This window comes from Gavialis gangeticus, unplaced genomic scaffold (genome assembly GCF_001723915.1).
Source record: "Gavialis gangeticus isolate Ggan-Ray unplaced genomic scaffold, GavGan_comp1, whole genome shotgun sequence".
NCBI lineage: Eukaryota > Metazoa > Chordata > Crocodylia > Gavialidae > Gavialis > Gavialis gangeticus.
The window spans coordinates 92,120,838-92,140,435 of NW_017729033.1; the positions used below are offsets into that span (position 1 = coordinate 92,120,838).

Genomic DNA, 19,598 nt, shown 5'->3' on the forward strand with positions numbered 1-19,598 from the left:
GACTACAGAAGGTGCCAGGGAAGCCTGAAAACAGAAGAAAATTACAGAAAAAGCAGCAGATGGCAGGGCAACAGGAAAGCAGAGAAAGGCAGCAGAAAGTCACAGGGAAAAGGCCGTAGGTGCTGGAAGCTGGAGAACGGCTCTAGCTGCTGGAGAAAACTGCAGGACAGCTAAGAGGAGCTGGGAAGCTGCAGGAGGGGGAGGGGCAGATTACAGAAGGTGCAGGGGAAGCCTGAAAATAGAGATGGACAGCAGAAAATAGCAGGAAAAGCAGCAGGTGGGAGGGCAGCAAGAAAGCAGAGGAAGGTAGCAGAAAGGCACAGGGAAAAGGCAGTGGGAGCAGAGGAGGCTGGGAGGTGGCAGAAAAGGGGAGATGGAATTGGGAGGAGATCAGGAAACTAGCAGAGAAGGTAGGGACTAGAGCTGAGACACATAGAGAGAATGAGGCTGGAATTTAAGATAAGAAAGGGACTAGAATTTAGTAAAACTTGACCCAACTTGGGATTGCGAATGACAGTGTTTTCATTTTGAACAGGGAAGATGGTGACACAATGTCTTATTGGTCCCCTGGCGCGCGCGTGTGCACGCACACACACACACACACACACACACACACACAATGGCAGCAGGGGTTAGAGAGGCTTGGTGCAGGGGCTGAAGTCCACTGAAGTCCAGGAGGAGAGAGAGAGACAGAGACAGAGAGAGTCCAAATTGTAGGAGGAGGTGTGCAGGTAATGTCTATCTATCCAGACTGAAAAGGGGTCCTTGTCCAGTAGATGTTGTCCAGAGGGGGGTTGCTGGCAGGACCTCTGGGTGGATAGGTGGTGTGGCATGGTGCTAGTCCAGATGAAGAGGGCATCCCACTGGGTCTTTCTTCACTGCCTCTTTTTATAGGGGCAGTCCTTGTGTGATCCTAGTGACAGGAGGCATGCCCAGGCAAGTATCTGCCCCTGGCATACTGAGCATGTGTGCTCCATGCAGGGGTGTGCAGTTTCAGGTGTCTGTACTGGTGGGAGTTGCTGGTTCTGCAGGGTCTTTTGCCTTTCAAATGCTCGGTCTTGTCTCTGTGGTTCCTGGATGGATCCATGCAAGGTGATGGCCCAGTCGTTACAGGCCATTCAGTAGAGGCCTGCTACCATTGTATTTCAATCATTCCCAATCACACTCATTCATCAGGGAACCAATTTACATGGGAAGGATATGTCACTCATACAGTTGCGACACACAGGGGATGCCCAGGGCAGAGGACACAAGATGAAGACTTGACATATAAAATGGAAACTTGACATGACTTTGGTTCACTTACAAACACAGGCCTAAACCGTACAATATCCATATGAAACAATAAAAATCAATACAAAAATGATAATAATACAATATACAACAGTAAAAATAAATACAAACTTAATAATAATACAATATAAAACAGTGGATATCCAAAACCAAAAACTTACTACCAAAATAAAAATGTTTAAAGGTTATCCTACATCTAAGCTTACTTATACTTATCTATAGGGAATAGAGAGGGAGAGAAAAAGTCAGAAATGTTTGGGGAAGGGGAGTGAACGCAATTATAAAAAAAAAGAAAAACTGGGGGTTTCACTACAGCTTCAGTTGCTGATTCGATTCAGAGGAGATTTGCCCTGATTCGGTGGCCGAATCTCTGACTCCGAATCAAATCAGGAAACCCATTAATCTCTCCAAATCGAATCAGAAGCCTCCAATTTCAGTCGGAAAGATTCAGAGAGATTCAATGATTCAGCCATAGACGCAGCTTGATATGTTTTTTCTACATACATCAAGGTACCAGGTGCAGCTTCTGAATGCTGAGATGGTGGGGCTGATGGAGCGTCCCCCACATGGTCAGCAGCAGACCCAGAAGTGGGCCAGAAGTACTTCCGGTCCAGTTCTGGGTCTGCCACAGAGTGTGTGGGGTACTCCCCACCCCTGGCTCAGCAACCAGTGTTTCCTGAGTTTGGGGGGGCACCCAGGGTCCCCCCACAGTCAATTGCCTAGCTGGAAGGATGCAGGTGGGGGTCCATCGCTCCCATGGGATGCTCCATCTGCCCTACCATCTCAGCGCTCACAAGCCACACCTGGTACCTCAAAGTATGTAGAAAAAACATAAAGCTGTGTCTATGGCCGAATCGCTGATTCTTCAAATCAGAATTGAATCTTCAGATTCAGCCGAATCAAATCAGGACAGTGATCTGATTCAGTGAATTAAATCACTGTCCCCAAATCGCCAAATCTGAATCGAATACTTCCTGCTTTGTACACCCCTAGTATTAACCAAACCAACCCCGCAAAAGGTCAGAGATAAATTCTTGAGTGTAGCTATGAATGCCACCTAAGCTCAGTTAGTTGAGAAGGCTCTCCCTGGATGAAAATTATCCTGAGCTCTGGTAATAAGACAAAGTTAGCTGTTGCTCACAAATGCTTATGCATCTCCAATTCAGTTAATCTCTGAGGTGCAACTCTATCCTGCCTTCTGTCTAGGGTGGCCATTGGTCCCATTTTATACTGGGCTCTCCTTTGTTTTTAAATTGCAAAATTCCTATTTTCACTTCATTGATGGAGATACATGTCAATTATTTGTTCTTGCAATTCTGCTAGTTGTCCCTAGAGGTAGGGCTTTGCACAGCCAGGAGGAGCACAGAGGAACGGTGGCCAGGGCGGGAGGGAGGTGACCCTTTTGTGGTGTCCCTGCCCCTTGCTGCTGATTGGCCAGTGCAGCAGGCCCGCCTCCCACCATGGTGCATCCACCTGCACTTCCCACCAAGGGGATGTGTCAGTGGCCACACTACTTCCATCTGACAGTAAGAGAGAATACCATACTACTAAAGTAGGGTATTACCACCCCTTTCTCTTAATTCTGTCATTCCTGGGGTCAGGGCAGAAGAGGCCAAACACAGGTATTTTTTAAAAGACAATAACCAATTTCTGTCACCCTCTTAGAACTGCATATAGGGGCTATTACTGAACTTGAACTATAATGATGCCTACAGTTTCTTCACAGGCAAAAAGGTTGTAAGTAGGGTAGATCTGTTTTTTTTAATATAACAACATTCTTTGAAGATTATTTCATTTCCCTTTTGGAAATGGACCAAAGATTTCAATTTAGGACATTTTCAAAGAGTATTTGCCTTTTGATCCTCTTTTTAAATGTTAGGAAATTTAGTTTTTAAAATGAAAAAAATAGGCTTGTTATTTTTTGTGGGGTTAAAATAAATATTAAGTCCAATCAGCGTTGACCATGGGGGGTATAAAAACCTCCAGAGTATTAATTTTTGTGTACAGCAACATATACAAACTGGAAATGATAAATAGCAAATCTGAAAATTGGAACATTCAAAACAATGATCATGTTCTCACAGGAACTTTTCTTTTACAAAGTCCATTTTCATTAGAAAACAAAACAACAACAAAAAACAAATTTACTTGAAAACTGGTTTATCGTCCCTACCCTACAATGATGGATATAGTTACATATATAAGTGAGCCATTTCAACAAGCAGTCCCCCTGTTCTGCATTTCCAAAAACCCTTTTGTTTTGCTTGTTTGTTTGCATTTTGCAGGAAGCCAACCTTCTGTTTGGCTAGGTAAATATACTGCAGAGCCCGCTTCTGCAGCTATCTGGTGGCTATATAGCTTCAAGGGAGGTGTAACATTCTGACTGCATAACGCTCTAATGACACAGGATGAAGGGTTCCTTATCTTATAAATACACAGTTATGTAGTTTTTTCCCAAATTACTATTATTTACTAAATAGTCTTTAATAGCTCCTTTGAGGACATTATCATGTATTATGTCAGGGCCTGTACTTGGAGAATTTTTAGCTTGTGGATCATTGACCCAATAAAATTCAATAGCGCCTTTAAAGTGTTACGGCATATCAGGTCATTGAGAGATCGGAGAGGGAAGGAGGAGGGAATAAGAGTCTTATGTGCATTAGTACCACTTGTTAAAAACCCTGCTGAAATGTTTGATGGAGAAAATGTATTGTTCATACCCATCTGTCCCAGCTGTTTCTAATGAAGAGAATAAAGCTCATTTGTATAGGACATGAGGTTATTGCTTTTTATGAGCTAATAGAATTTCCTTTTGTATAAATAAAATGTTATTTAAAAGTAACAAAAGATTTTTGAGTGTGACTGTTTATATAAATATATAATGCGTATTAAGTTAACTTCAGATCTATCCTCAGGTTTTGGAAGAGTGGGAAAAAGTAAAACAATATTCCAGAAGGGATCTGGAATTATTATCTAATCTAGCTGTATTGCACTCATCACTCTGGTACCTGAGCACCTGAGGTTTATTACTACTGAATATTGGTTACTATTACCATATGCTGCTATTCAGGTGTAGCATATACCATATGCTACATTATATCTTCCCTGTTATCTCCCAGCCTAATATTAAGGAACATTAAACCTAGGACAGTTGTTCCTAAAAGTCATTTATACATGCAAGGTTGACACATTAAGAATAGTTTCTATACAGCAGTGATTCTCCTTTGGAATCTTCTTTATAGATCCATTGAATATAAAATTGTTTCTTTTTTTACCCTTCCAAATTAATTTTTGTTCGAGAGAAAATTAGACAATGCATCATGCTTCTGTAGCACCTTTGCTTTGATGGATTTGAAATTTCTTAACAATGTAAGTTGATTAACGTTCACACACCCTTTTTGAGATGGATGATCCTTTTCTCTTTATATTGAGCCAAACTAAATGTGAAACATCTTTGTGGTTGGTTTGCCCTATGTATTGCATGATAAATTGGTTGAATCCCTCACATGTTAAATTTATCATGCAATTCACACGTTAATCATGCAATAACTGAAGCATCTACCAGGGCTTTAAGAATATGTACTTGCTGCATTGTAAACTCAACCAGTATCTTGAATTTTGCGCCCAGGCTGACTCGCATACAAAGGCACAAATCTCTGGGTGGTTGAGATAAAGCTTGAGTGCTGCAGATGCTAGACACTGGACCTAGGAATTCAGCAAGGACACAGCAACTCAGAGTCACAGCAACTCTCCAACAGCTAAACATTCACTTTGGGCGTGTCTACATATGCACTTTAATATGCATTAGCCTATTTTAATGTGCATTAAAGCATCACAAAAAACCTGTGCCCTTTAGCTAATGCGTGTTAAAATTGGATCATGCACATTTTTCTAGTATCTCACAATGAAGAGATTAGATTTAAAGCACATTACTTAAAGTTCATTAATGACTAAGTAAAAGTATCCTTTGTGCTGCTAATCTGGTTTGTGCAGCTCCAGTGTTGTTTTTTGATGTGGTCACTCCCATTTGGAGTAGCCTAGCTCCTATCTAGGAACACCCATGTGCTATCTGTAGCCATCTGTTACAGGGAATATATAAAAGTCCTTTATGTCCTGGAAAATGTTTCTCAGCCACACTCCTCTGGGCTGAATAGAGAAGAAGCAGCCTGTGGCCTGGTTTTCTTTTCTTCTAGCCTTCTGTGTAGAGGTTGGATAACATTGCTGAATAGCTATTTAACTAAATGTGATCAACTTGGTTAGCAACTTAAGCTAAACTGATAAAACTCTGAGGCTATACTGGCTTATATTTATCATTAATTGAAGGAGCTTAACTTGATTTTTAAATCCACTTAGTTAAACCAGCACACATTCTTAATATAGACAAGACCTTGGCCCTAAAGAGTTGTCACGTTTCTTGAGTTCAAGAACTCTCATTTTGTGATTAATAGGTTAAGGATTGAGAGAGAGGCTTCTTGTGCCCTTTCTTGCCGTCTCTATTGCAAAGTCACCCAGGGGCCAAAAGGAATCCTGATGCAAGTGGCGATATTGCAAATCTGTTTAAAACTTGCCTACTCCAGGACAGTCGGGAAAGAGAAAACTAATTAGCAAAAACTGAAATTCATGCACAGAAATTACAAGTAAGTTAAAGCTCTGTGTGGACACTCTCGCACATTAATTTTACATCTATAGTTGGTTAATTTGTCATGCATTTCCAGAGTGCCTACAGGTGTACAAGGTCCTATGTTGTAAGTACTTTTGAGGCAGGAATTTTCTTTTTGCTCTGTATTTGTACACTACCTGGCACAATAAGGTCCTGATTCTCAGCCAGGGTTTCTAAGCAGTGCTGCCATCCAAATAATAAATCTGCTCAGAAATGATTTCTTAATAACATTCTCTGGAATAATCAACGGAAGTGAAAATAAGTTCCAGTGTTTTTAGGCTATGTTGTTTGTAAGGCAGGAAAAGGGGGCTTCCTTTCTGCTTAGAAAGATGTTTATGCATTTTGCATACCACTACAGTCCATCTGCCTAAAATTTAACAGCTTGATTTGGGTTTTATTTCTCATTAGATCTTCGGAAGACTTTTGAACAGGAACCCCTGGGGAAAGAAGTGTCTTTGGAACAGGAAGTCCTGCTCCAGTGCCGTCCACCCGAGGGCATCCCAGTAGCTGAGGTGAGTGACAACAGATTCCAGCACTAGCAACTGACATTTAGTTATCCTAACTGAAGCCTAATCCATGGCTAATGGTGCAGTGAATTAGGGTATGACATGATGAATGGGTAGTAATGGAGACCTAACTGCCTGCTGCTGGTAGAAGAGATTGATTGAAAACTGATTAATGACGTTGGAGTCAATTAGAATGCGCCACTGGACAGAGCCACAGCAGTTCAGTTTTATTTGTTGTTCCCTTTCAAAAAACACAGCAGTGTTATATCTGGCATCCATGGGATAAAATACCTGTGGGGATTTATGAATGCAATCCCGTTATCTTTTTTTTTTTCTCCCTGAAGAGAAGGCAGTTGCTGTTATTAAGGCAACTGGCTTTCAAGTGTGTTATTAAAGCATCTATTTTTAATTTGCAGGATTTAACTTTTCTCACAGGCTTGTGCACATGCTCACAGACCAACTGTGTAGCACAGAACCAGGGGCCTGCCATGATCTGATAAGGGACTTCCCAAAGTTGACACAGGAGGGGTGGCGGATGTGAAATAATCCAGCTTCTAACATGGCTTATCCTCTTTATTTAACAGCAATTAAAAACACAGGAGAGGGTACTGTCTGACTGGCAGGACTGACCTTCTCATTTAGCTAAATCTGCGTCCACGGGCAGTGACAGTCTCTTCTGTGAAAGGGAACTTACCTCAGCATGGTGGAGGTGCCTGTTGAATGAGGCTTCAAACTCATTCCTCACAGGAGGGAGGTCTCTGAATCACAGGGGGGCTCTGAAATTCAAAATCCACCTCTGCTGATTAAGAGAAAAATTGATTGTTAATGATGGTAATTCCCCCATCAGAATTCTCCTCGTTTTTCTCTGCCATGCAAAGAAGAAGCTGTTGCCAGTTTGCATTAGGATAAGTTAGCCTGTCATAGTTAAGCAGCAATGTGGTTGTCATTCACTGTTGATGACTGATTTCTCAGGAGATCATGCTTAAAGTGTTGCCTCCCTGTCAGACTGGAGCTGGGATTTAATCAGCATTGCAGAAAAGTGTCCACAAAAGACGGAAGGAATAATTAATGTAATAGACTTCCCTTTCTGCCTTGCTTGTGAGGCTGTTTTATTTCCCCATTAAGATCCCCCAATGTGCAAAGAACTGTTTGGGTCTGGCAAGCCAGTTCTGTGACAGCTATGATATTATCAGCAAGGTTTTTCTCTGAGAAGTTATCAGCTTTTTTTTCCTTTTGCTTCTTAGTGTGCTCTCAACCTGCCGTTGTGCCGTGACAAGAGTATTTATAACAGAGCATGTCATATCGCAGATGCACAGTGGTACTCGGGGACTTCATTACCTTCACAGGGAACTGAGATTGCTCATGCCTTGCAGTGTGTGTGCACGCAGCATTTACACACTACTCTGCACCTCTCAGTGACTTAACAAGTCCAACTTTCCTGTCAAAAAAAAAAAAAAGATAAAGCTGGATCAGGTGAAGGAAAGATGCATAGCAAGATTTAGCATCAAAACTAGAAAGCGAATTCTCTGTGATAAACACTGGATGCATCTACACAAGATGCTAACTGGACAGTATACCAATTCTACTGTACATTTGCATGTCACAAATGTGCATTTGTCAACTGCACGTTAGTCTCACTAAAAAACCGTGTGCTGGTACTACTGCGTAGTTGTGCTAGTTACTGAATATTGAGTTAGGGCCTGTTATTACAAGCACTAAATGCACAATAACAATGGTGCATTCACTTCTTTTTTCTTAAATCTAATTTAATCTGCCCTCCTCCTATGGAATTGCTTTGAAAGCAAAAAACCCACTCTCCAGTTGTTAGAAACAGTTTATAGTACAGTATATGCCAACAAAGTGAGCTCTGAAAAATTGTCTGTGCACTGGCCTAATAATAATGGCATTTCTTTCATGCTCTGTAATGTAATGGTTCATTTTGTCAAGTAGATTCAAAGATTCATAACTACAAGCTAATTGGCTGTGAATCTTATTTGTACCACAATCGGGGCAGACACCAATTAATACTTGGCAGACTCGAAAAATCATACAGCCCTTCTGACACTCAGAAGACACTATTCTTAATTTTTTTTTTTAATTCTCTTTTCATTTTTGAAGTCGAGAGAGATCAAACACCCAGATTGGACAGGAGACTAATACAGCTTCTTTGTAGATTCTCTCCAAACCTATTTAAAGAACAAAGCCTGAACACTAATGAATATGAATACCTTAATATGACACTTTATTACTGCCATTTGCTGAAGCTGGTAAGATAAATTTAAAAAATAGAAAGATGAAAGGTAACTTGGTGGGTTGAAGAATTACACGATTGTTTTAATTTAGAGATGAATTAGTACTTTGTTTAAGACTTTCTGATATGGTGATATAGGTAACTGAGGAAGAAGGGACACAAGAAAGGCAGTCAGTAAGCTGTGAGGCTCTTTCACATTACAGAAGAACTGATCTGATTCCTGATAACCTGAGTCAGGCAGATAATGTAAACACAGCAGGTACTAGCAATACATCAGATGCTCTGGCGACACAGACAAACATATCTCAAACTATTCCTTACTGCAGCAATTCCTCCCATGCCCTAGATGATATAACCCACTGGCCCTCACAGACTGGTGGCCTTCATTTTCTTGCAAGTTGTCAGTTTTCAAAATAGTGAATAACAAAATTAAAATTCCTATACTATAGAAAAAAAATGTGATTCACACTGAAGTGCGAATCTCCCCCACCCTGGCATTTCCTCCCTTGTTTTTGCTTATTCCTTTGTGTTAACTTGTTTACAAAGTGCTGGCAACTACCCACACTTAGGGATCTATTCCATTTACTGCTGTCAATGAAGAAAGATTTAAACACATGACTCCCAGTGCGGTCAATGGCAGTTAACCACATTGAGCCCCTATAGATGAATGCTGGATGACAAATCCCTTTATTTTCAGTAGGTGAATCATGTAGCAACATAAGGTCTTTTTCCTTCAGAGTGGAAGAAAAGCCAAGATAAGGATGGGGAAGCAAAGCTTTTAAAGCAACACTTCAGCTCTATGCTGGTTTCATGGGCAGTAGAGCAGGTTGCAACTGATTTGTATCATCACAGATCCTCACAGACCAGGAGGTGAGGCTCCATACCAGCTATGAACTGATGGCCCAGAGGAGTATTCCATCTATTGACTGTGAAATCCTATGAAATACGAGCTTTCATTTCTACCCAGGAAAACTTTTACAATCTTTTCTCCCATGCCTGATGAAGGGTGTTTGTGCCTGAAAGCTTGCAATTAAAGAATTTTTTTTGCAAAAATCTTGTTGGTCTAATAAAAGGTATCTTCTCTACTACGAGTCCCAGTTGCCTTTTCCTCTAAACCAATGTGGCTACAACCTGGATACTTGAAACTGTAGACACTTGAAAAGTCTAGGATCCAAATACAAGGCTGTATATTATGACACGTTTCTCTGATGGCCTGGGGTCAAATCGCAATTCATCCTGCTTGCTCACTTCGTGCCAGGTGAAGCAACAGATGATTTGTTCAGTCACTAGGAAAATCAAATTGGCTGCTCTGTGGCTGTATAGCATGACCACCATCTAAGGTTAGAGAAGGAGAAAGAAATGGCAGCAATAGTACAGAAACACTACAGGTTTGGCTCTTCCTAGATTTCCAGCGCATTTGGAGACTGGATGAAAAAAAGCAGCAGCAAGGTGCTCTGCTTCGTATTTATGCCATATTACTTCTTGCATTTCTTCAGTGGAGGCACTCAGGTTATATGGGGTTTTTCAGAAACTAATGGCAATTTTGAAATAAAACCACTTTGGGTGTTATAGTCATGTACTGGCCACATTACTGCTTGACATAGTCATAAACAATAGATGTGTTTGACAGTGCCACCACCAGTGTTCCCTGCTCTGTGGCTTCCTGCTTTGTCACAGACATACACCATAGGCAGTCATTTTGCCATTAGTTTCTGAAACACCCTTGTATAAGAAATAGGTTGATCAGATAAGCAGTATCCGAATTCTTGGGATCTTAATTGAATCAGTCAAATTCCAAACCTTCTGAGATTTGCTCTTGACTATCATGAGGTATTAAGGATCTGTTCTTCAAAGATGCAGAGCCCCCTGAACCCAAGCCAAAAAAGATGGAGAGCTACAGGTACTTAGGATTCCTGTGATCAGACAGTTCCAGTTCTCTGGGGTCCATCAGAATCTCAGCAGTGATTTCGTTTTCCTCTGACCCAGGAAATCTTTTATGCACCCCTGGTGGAAAGCCATGAAAGAAACATATTCTTAAAAGGGGCACATGCTGGGATGCTCCCAGGGTAACACAGCAGAATTATTAGCAATTAATCCCTTTGCTCATTTCATTTGTTGTTTAAAGGATGTCAGCATCATATTGTGAGTGAGAAGTGTACTCAGAGACACGCAGCTTCATCAAATTAGTTCCTTGCAATAGGTTATAGATCAAAACATCAATGAGATGTAAGATTAGTTAATATGCCATAAGCAGCTAAATGAAGTTTTGCATTGAAATGTGTGATTTGCTGCACCTTAAACAAGGGGATAATTGCTTCTCTAATTATAATTGAGCTGTTTCTCATGGGAGTTTAATTGGAGAACAGGGCAGAGCATACAACTTAGTGACCCAGTTGAGCTTAAAAAATGCCCTTTTATTTATCCACATTTTTGTCTTTAATCATGAGGGAGGAAAAAACCCATGAAGGAGTCAAATGGCGAAAGAAGTTGTTTTGCCAAGGTGTGTAGCACAGATTTTATTCAGTTGCTGTAGCCTGGGCAAAAAGCTGGTGGCAGCTGGGGACTTCTCCAAATAGGTAGCATCAGGTGGCTGCTCCATCTAATTGATTATTAATATGACTGCTGTTTGCTTTGTTTCATGAGAGCAGCTTATGTTTTGCTGCAGTTATCCCTTAATTGGAACTTCATGTGTATGCATTTCCATGTAGGTATATTGTCACCCAGGCAATGTTTTAAATTCCCTGCAGGAAAAGAAGCTTTTAAAGAGGAGATCAGAGGAGTTGAACACTAATAAACTGAGAAATGGCATTGTCATTTGTGGTGCCTTGCAACATGTACTAGAATTACCTGCTGGTGAGGTATCAATGGGTGGGTGGGTGGCTGGAAAAGATAATATAGATTTGAACATGTATGGAAGTACATCTCTCTCTCTTTCTTTAACTATCACATTCCAACACAAACTATTTTTCAGTTCCCTGGCTTTCCCAGTGTCTAGAGATTGGGCGCTTTAGTAGGGCTTTGTTGGCGCTTTTATCTAATAGCTGACTGAATCAGCTATTAACTAGAAGCACCAAAAAGCCCCGCTGAAGCACCTAATCTATACAGACACTGCAGATCTGAGTTGAAGTAATGCACTGCTGCTTCTGGTAGAGCGCATTTTTTTTCCCCACATCTGTCAACGCCTCTGTAGTACCTTTCTGGATCTCGCACTTCGTGCTCAAGCCAAGGTGGGGGATTATGGTACTTCATATTCTAACACTGAAATTCCCAAACTATAGTCCATGGAGTAGTCATTAGCAGCTGGTGGTGAGCTTGCTGGTTATATTGTACTGTGTCCTCTTTTTTTGCAGCGGGTGCCAGGCCTGCCTAGGTGTTTTATATTGAAAAAGAACTTTTTTAAATGGTGGTATACAAGGAAGAGAATTCAACATAGCTGCCACCATTAGGTGGCTGCAACATAGCTCGGACAAGGAATAAATACTACCCTCAGAGATCAAATGTAGATGTCATCCTTCCTGTGAAATTAGAAAAATCAGTCTCATGTGTCGCTCTGGAGGACAAACTCTTCTGGAGCATGGACAGGACTGTGTTCATACAGCATCTACAGCATGGACAGATTTCACTGGCTTCACAATCTGTCTAAAGCAGTTCTGAAGAGACCAATTCTTTGAGTTTAATTGTAACTCAGTCTCCATACTCATTTGAAGACTTACCTTTCTACTGAAAATGCCAAAACACGTGCCTAACAGATTATAGTTATGGACACCTTTCTCCACTAGGAAATGGACAGAAGTAACTGATATATTTCATATAGGCCACCTGGTAACCACCAGACAGTTATTATTTTCGGTCAGTGCTGTCATGATCCAACGATCTAATGGTATCCCATTACCTGAGCCTTCTAGTCCATCTTCAGTCATGAGGTTTTAATAAAAGTTCACCTCCAAGTGGTATAAAAAAACACAAGGGTGTAACATCCTCAGACACAGCTAGCATTTGTATAGCTTTCACAACACACTCAGCATAGATTTTAGCACTCAAGCAGTGAGCTGGACATATGTGCAATTAAGGAAGTGTTTCCACAGCATGAAAACAAATTCCTCTTATTGGCAGCAGAAACAAAAGTAACAAAAACTGAGCAAACTGTCACTGTGGTTTGTGTTGCCCTTAGAATGTGGGTTTTTAAACCTAGTGCCCCAAGAATTGATGCAACACCCGGTTGATCAATAGCAGAAAGGCTTTAATAACAGTACCACAAGCAAGCTATAAAACTAAGTGAGAGAAAAAGACTCCTTCCCAATCAAATGAGCTACTCCACAAAGTCCTAGTACATATTTAGCTGCAGTAGTGTTTTCTCACCAATGCAAGCAGAGGAAGCTGGTTCAGCCTTGCAGCCTTCACCAAGCAGGATCCCTTGCTGTTTAAGCTGAGTTCAGTGTTGCAGTGATCTTTCTCCTGGAGTGTACACCTTGCTGGCAAATTTGCTCAGTTCTTATACTGTTTAACTGTATAGCTTCAAAGTATTTTTCCTTGATAGTTGGCCAATTAGAGCCCAAACAAAACAGGGAGGAAAAGGGTGACTATCATATTACAATTGTTAAATTGCCTGGCTCTTGTTTTTGGATTTGTCCAGGTATGAACAATTGTGATTTTCATAGCTTAGCAATTAATTGTGATGGGCTTTGAGTGGTCAAACAGGATACCTAGAGGCATTGGTTAGTGGACCTATTTTGGGGTATTCGTTTACCACTGGGGTAAATTTGCAATAGCTTGTAATGGTCTATTTACAAAACACCAGACATACATTGAACGATTTGAGACATTTGTAATACTTTAGACATTGAATGCCTGTTTTGAGAAATGTGAGCAAGGTGCACTTGTCACCTACAGGGCATCTTTTGTGTACCTTTTACAGGTTTTTCTTAGTTGCTAGTTCAATTGAAATGCATATGTAGTTTACTTGCCTTCACTGGCTCAGCCTTTTTTTTGGCTTGCTTAGATATACACATGATGAGTGTGCCAGGTCTCTGTTAACAATTTTCTTGATTTGACACAATCTAGCACAGAGAATAAAACCAGTTGGGGTTGCTCTATTTTGTATGGCCCCAGCTGCCACCTTGCATTTTTGTGCAAGATGCACTGCATTTCAACTTGGTCATAAAGATTTTATGTGTAGGCCTGGCCAAGCTGTTAATGTTTTCACCGTCATCAGTTTCCACTTGCTGTTTCATTCCCAGTGTGTGTTTAGTAATCCCTCATAGCTATAGTTTCAACCTTGCTGGAGGCTAGGTTTTTTTTTTTTAAGAAAAGGAATAGAAATTCATTTCCAGCCACTAGCATGCAAAGGACAGAGCACCCCACTTCTTGAACACTTGCAAGAAAGACTGTATTTGAAACTAAATGCAAACAAATCAAATAACATTATTCTACAAAAAAGCATGCCATTCTCAAGACAGCTGCCAGCTGCAAGAGCTGCTGGATCAGCCTCCACTCAGAAGGTACCAGAGGTTTTCTTACTCTTATTTGGGCATCTAGTATGACACTTCTCTACATTCCAATTATTGTAGTAATTTGTAGCTATTGCAGCACTTTCTCAGAAGACCTGTTCAATAAGTGTGCACTAAGCTATGATGAAAATAAGCACTGGAAAACATACAAGTGTATCAGGGCAGGTAATTAGGAGAACAGTGTAACTTTAATTAATAAGTGATGTCATGGAATGTGAGCACTATGCTGGCAAAGAAATTGGACAGTTACGGTTAATCCTGATAGTGCTAAGAAGCCAAAGTTCAAGTGTTGCCAAATCCTCAGGTGTTTTCTCAGTTGTGTCTCAAGAAAATCTCTGCCCAGTACGTACATTTAGGGTAAAAAATACTATCCCCTGACCAGCTGTCCCTAGAGAAGTCATCACAAGGAGCAATTCTACACTAGCAGAAGAAGAGTATCTTGATGTCCTGGATGCCCCATGTCCCAACTTCTACCAGTTTCTAAACAAGTCAGAAATTGCTTGCAAAGGGATTTATGCATCTCAGTAATTCTCATAGCTTGACATGGCTCAGTTTGCATCAGTAATTGGTTCCTATAATAGCTTTTCCCATTTCTATAATCACTTGTTTGATTAATGTACTCTCCATTCAGTCTGTGCTAAAACCTTATCCTGCCTTGTATGCTTTCATTTCTGTGCATTGCATTATTTTACTTCACTGCTGAAAACATCTTATGGTGACATAGACCCGATTAGGACTTGTAGAAATAGCCATTGTGCGGGTTTGGGGTTTTTCTTTCTTGCTGATGGTCTCACATTTCATGTTGGGTGGCATGTGGCAGGTTCCCTCTGTTAATTAGAACAAATATGCCAATTATGTTAATGTATCTCCTGATACCAATCAGTGAATAATTAGAAACAACACATCTGTCTCTCACCAGGGAGTGGAATGAGAAAGACGAAGCTGCAAGGTGCATTGCTCTAAATTACTTCAACATCAGATTGTGCGTTTCTTCAGCCAATCACTGTGATAGCACAGTCTCATGACAGGCTTGCAAATGCTTTAGCAATGCAATACACATGGAGACAGTGCAATCGGCAGAATTCATATGGCTCAGTGCTTTGCAAATGGAATCCATAGAACATAAGGAAATTTGACCAAAATCAGGACAACTTTTTTATATCCTCTTCATCATACCTATCTTTTCAGCATTAACTATTACTAACATTTGATACTATGGCGGCACATACCAGCCTCAAACTGTGCATGGTCTTATTTTGTTAGGCATCATATAAACACATAGTAAATAACACCAGAAAACTTAGGAGCTCAAACAGCCTTGTGAATTTCATATTTATGTTGCTCTGTGTGGCTGATACGTAAGAATAACTAGTTATATATCATTTTAAATTTTTCATCACTATCATTTCCATGAGGGAAAATCTGTTTATGATGGTTATGTCCCAAATCAAAAAACTTCTAGTCTGCTGGACATGGATGCCAGAGTGTGTGTGTTTGTAATTGTGGTGTTAGAGGCATATCCTTATTTACTGAAATAAAAATAGCCAGATATTTGTTTAATACTTTTTGTGACACCCAGTAAATATATTTTATCAGCAGAGCTACAAACAAATGTCCAAATTGGAAATATGGTTCACAAGAATAAACCTGGAGAAACAAAATTGCTTTCTATATGTTGTAGGTTAACAATCTAATGCTGAGGAAAGATTGACCTATTGGAATAGCATGATTAAAACAAAATATTTCAGTAACTTTTATAACAATAATATACATACTTGCTGTCACCCATATATTACACTGTCTCAAATCTACTCTGTTCTCTTATCTTGCATATTTGACACAAGCTCAATTGCTGCTTACATGAGAAAATAACTTGTGCTTTCATCAATTCTGTTTACCTCTGATAAAAAAGAAAAAATAGTGGCCTAATTTTCAGAGGTGCTGAGTACTGAAGTCAGTGGCAGCTGCAGCTGCTCAGCAATTCTGGAAAAAATTAGGCCATTACTAACTAAAAATGTGTGCTAACAAAACCTCATTTAAGTTTATAATATGTTTTTAATTAGTTAACGTTTGTACAAGAGTTTGAAGAAAACACAAGAAGGGCTAATTATCATTGGAACTGTGTGCATTCTCTCTTTTATATTACTTATTCTCGCTGTTTGCTAAAGTGTGCAAGTCAAAAATATCCATCTTCTAGCCAAACATCTTCAGCTCATTTTCTCCCACACTGATGTAATTGTGATGTCACAAACAATAGATTATAGCAAGCTTGTCTAATTGGCAGCCTATGAGCTGCATGCAACACAAAAAAGGCTAAAAGTTGGTGTGGCTGATGGAGCTGCTGTATTGGGGCAGCTCTAGAACCCAGGGGGTGAATCCAAGCATTGCTTATTCTTGCACCCTCTTACCTACTGCCAAGTTTGGGGACTTTGGTTGCCATTGGTGACTGAAATTGGCAGCGGGGGGAAGAAGAATGAGTGATGGTGGCTTCTCCCCCTGGATTCCAAAACTGAACCAATGTTGCGACTCTGGCAGCTGCACAAACCCCTGCCACCCCACTACCGGAGGTGGATCTTCTGGCCAGCAAGAAGCCCTGTGGTCTGGACCTGAAGTCAATAGTAGTTTCGTTCTCACGTTTTCCAAATGCAGCCCACAGAAACAAGTGCAGTAGGTTTAAAAAAGGGATTACTTTCTTTAGCATCAGTAGCGTTTTCTAGAATCTCAGCTATGCAATCTTTTATTGTACCACAGGGAAAACAAATATTAAAAAGCAGAAAGAATGCTGTCTGCATGAGCCCCAGAGGTTAAACTGAGGTCTAAAATGAAGAGGATGAAGAAACAAATTTCTGGCTTGTTTCTTAGTCTGGATGCATGCAGCCTTGACCTCTGGGTAATGCAGGAAATAAACATTGCCATTGACTGAATGGTAAGCTGTCCATCTTGATTATACCTGATTTCTATTAGGACTCATTTTGGCTGAGCACTACACAAGAAAGAAAGGAGGGGAAAATAATTTTAGGCTTCTTGCCAGGGAAACACAGATTATTGACTAAAAGCTTATGTCTTCCCTGGCAAATAAAATATACATCCTGCTGTGATAGAAGCACAGTTTCCAAAGTTTAATGTCTCTTTCTCTCTCTACTCTTTTCCATGTGTCCAGCACTTTTGGCATCACCCAAGTTTTAAATCATCAATAGCTATAAAAACATAAATACCTACGTATACGTGCAAGTTCACACAATGTGCTGTGAAAGATGGGCAAGTCCTTAACAGGATGGTGACTTTGTACCAGTGGATGTTTCCTTGGAAACAGATGGACAAAAGATGGCCAAACTTTCATACCACTAAGTTTGCCGAGGATCGCTAGCCTAATGTAGCCAACATCTGCGGCCTATGATGGTATTGCAGCTGGGGAGCTAAAACTCTTCAGTGCTTACTGTATTTATTTGAATCTAAGATGACTTGGAGTTTAATACAAACCCTCAATAATTAGATTTTATACATGGAAAATTATAAATCTGTTATAATCGTCCATGTATAGAATCTAATTATTGGAGGGTTGACTTAAACTTGTCATCAAACACAGGGGAGGCAGGTAGCCTGACCCTCGCACCTTGCTTCCCTACCCCTTGATCCTTTTATGCCTGAGCCCCTGCCACCTGTCCCCCACCCCCGCTGCCACTTGCCGCCTCTTAGCCCTGCTGCCTGATCCCCTATTCCTACTCCTTCCCCATCATCCACCTGAGCAACATGTGCTGCTGTTCCATCCATCCCCAAATGTGCTGCTGTGGCATCCCTGGATCTGCACTGTTCCCTGATCTCCTACATGTGCTGCTGCTGCTGCATCCCCTGACGCTGCACTGTTACCCAACCCCTACCTGACCCCCAACTCCATTGACACCTGATCTTCTGTCCAATCACTCAGCCATGTTGTTGCCCATCCCTCACCCATCCTTCACCTGATCACTGACCGATTCTGCTGCCCACCCACCTCATCCTCCACCATTCAATCCCTGACACATGCTGCCACCCATCCTCAGTCTGATTTTCCACAGAATCCTCCACCAAATCCCTGACCTGCGCTCCACCAAATCCCAGATCCTAGCCCTGACCCCAGCCCACACTCATAGTATTGCTGCTGATTCCATGGATTTAAGCGACAGCCTGAGCTCTGGCCTAGCTGAACTCACGGCCAGGGCAGAGCCAGACTGCTGATAGTCAAATCCATGACAAAATTGTTTTCCCCCTGTTGACTGAGCCAAAAAACTTATCTTGGATTCAAGTAAATATGATAATATTAGACTGTTGCAATCATCCTCCTTGTGCTATATACTATCCTGGAACTGGAATAACAAATGATGTTGGAGTCAAGAGCTGTTTCAAGCACAAGAAAATGTATTTACTACACCTTGTGATCCATTTAACCTCCCTGTTCCTAATAAAATAACAATTATATGTTTAAAGGAGTTTATGACCAGCACTGGGTGGGGAGAGGGAGGGGAGCGGATCTGATAAGTATATTTTTCAACATTTTTAAAGATTTTTTTTTAATTTTGTTTGAACTTTTCCATTACAGTTTTCTTTGGTTAAAAGAAAAATTTGTTTAGTTTTAGTTGGGAAGGGAGGAGACTAATTGCTTCTTCTCATGTTATCACCCTTTTTTTCCCTTTGGAAAAAGGGGAGGATGGCAGAAATTATAGTGTCAGAGGCCTTTGATACACTTTTATTCATAGCACTACAAAGTTCCTGGCATCCTTGGAGTTAGGAGAGATAATGAAGCACTCTGGGATGCCAGAGGTCTCCTGTAGCACTACATGTACCAGTGACCAGTGCACATTATATATAAAACTACAAAATGTAGCACTGGAAGGGACCCCCCGTGTCCGCCCAGCTTGGCAACTGGCTCTGGGAGTCACCCAGGGTCCCAGCACCCTCCTGCGGTCCCAGCACCCTGCCCCTTACCGGCGGCTCTTTCCAAGCCTCCCACCAAAATGGGACAGCCACCTCCAGGCTGTATGAGAAGACTTCCTCATGCAGCCCAGGGCTGTTTGAGAACTGTCCTGGTCAGGGGCAGGCCCCATCCAGCTCTAGGCTAAGTGGGAAACTCTCCCCATGCAGGGAGCTCCCAGCCCCCACTCTGAAATTGCAGAGTGGAGGCTGGGAACAGGCTGGGAACTTGTTCTCTGTTCCCACTTCGCAGTTGCAGAGCAGGGGCTGGGAGCTCCATGCTTCTGGGGCAGGGGAACCAATAGTGGAGCCCACCCCAGCAGCAGGCAGCTATGGGAGGCAGGGAGCAATCTTCAGCCCCATGCTGCCTGCCTGCCTGACCGGGAACAAATTTGCTCCCAGTCAGCCATCAACATGTGCTGTACTGTGCAGTA

The 19,598-nt window shown here is 41.3% G+C and overlaps 1 protein-coding gene across 1 annotated transcript in view; it reads left to right on the top strand.

Annotated features, from left to right (window-relative positions):
• Nucleotides 1-19,598, top strand: part of UNC5C (unc-5 netrin receptor C) — a 483,074-nt gene that overhangs the window by 360,487 nt on the left and 102,989 nt on the right. Inside the window, exon 4 of the mRNA XM_019526146.1 lies at nt 6,362-6,465. Within this exon, the coding sequence (XP_019381691.1) occupies nt 6,362-6,465 (104 nt within the window). The remainder of the gene's footprint in view (nt 1-6,361; nt 6,466-19,598) is intronic.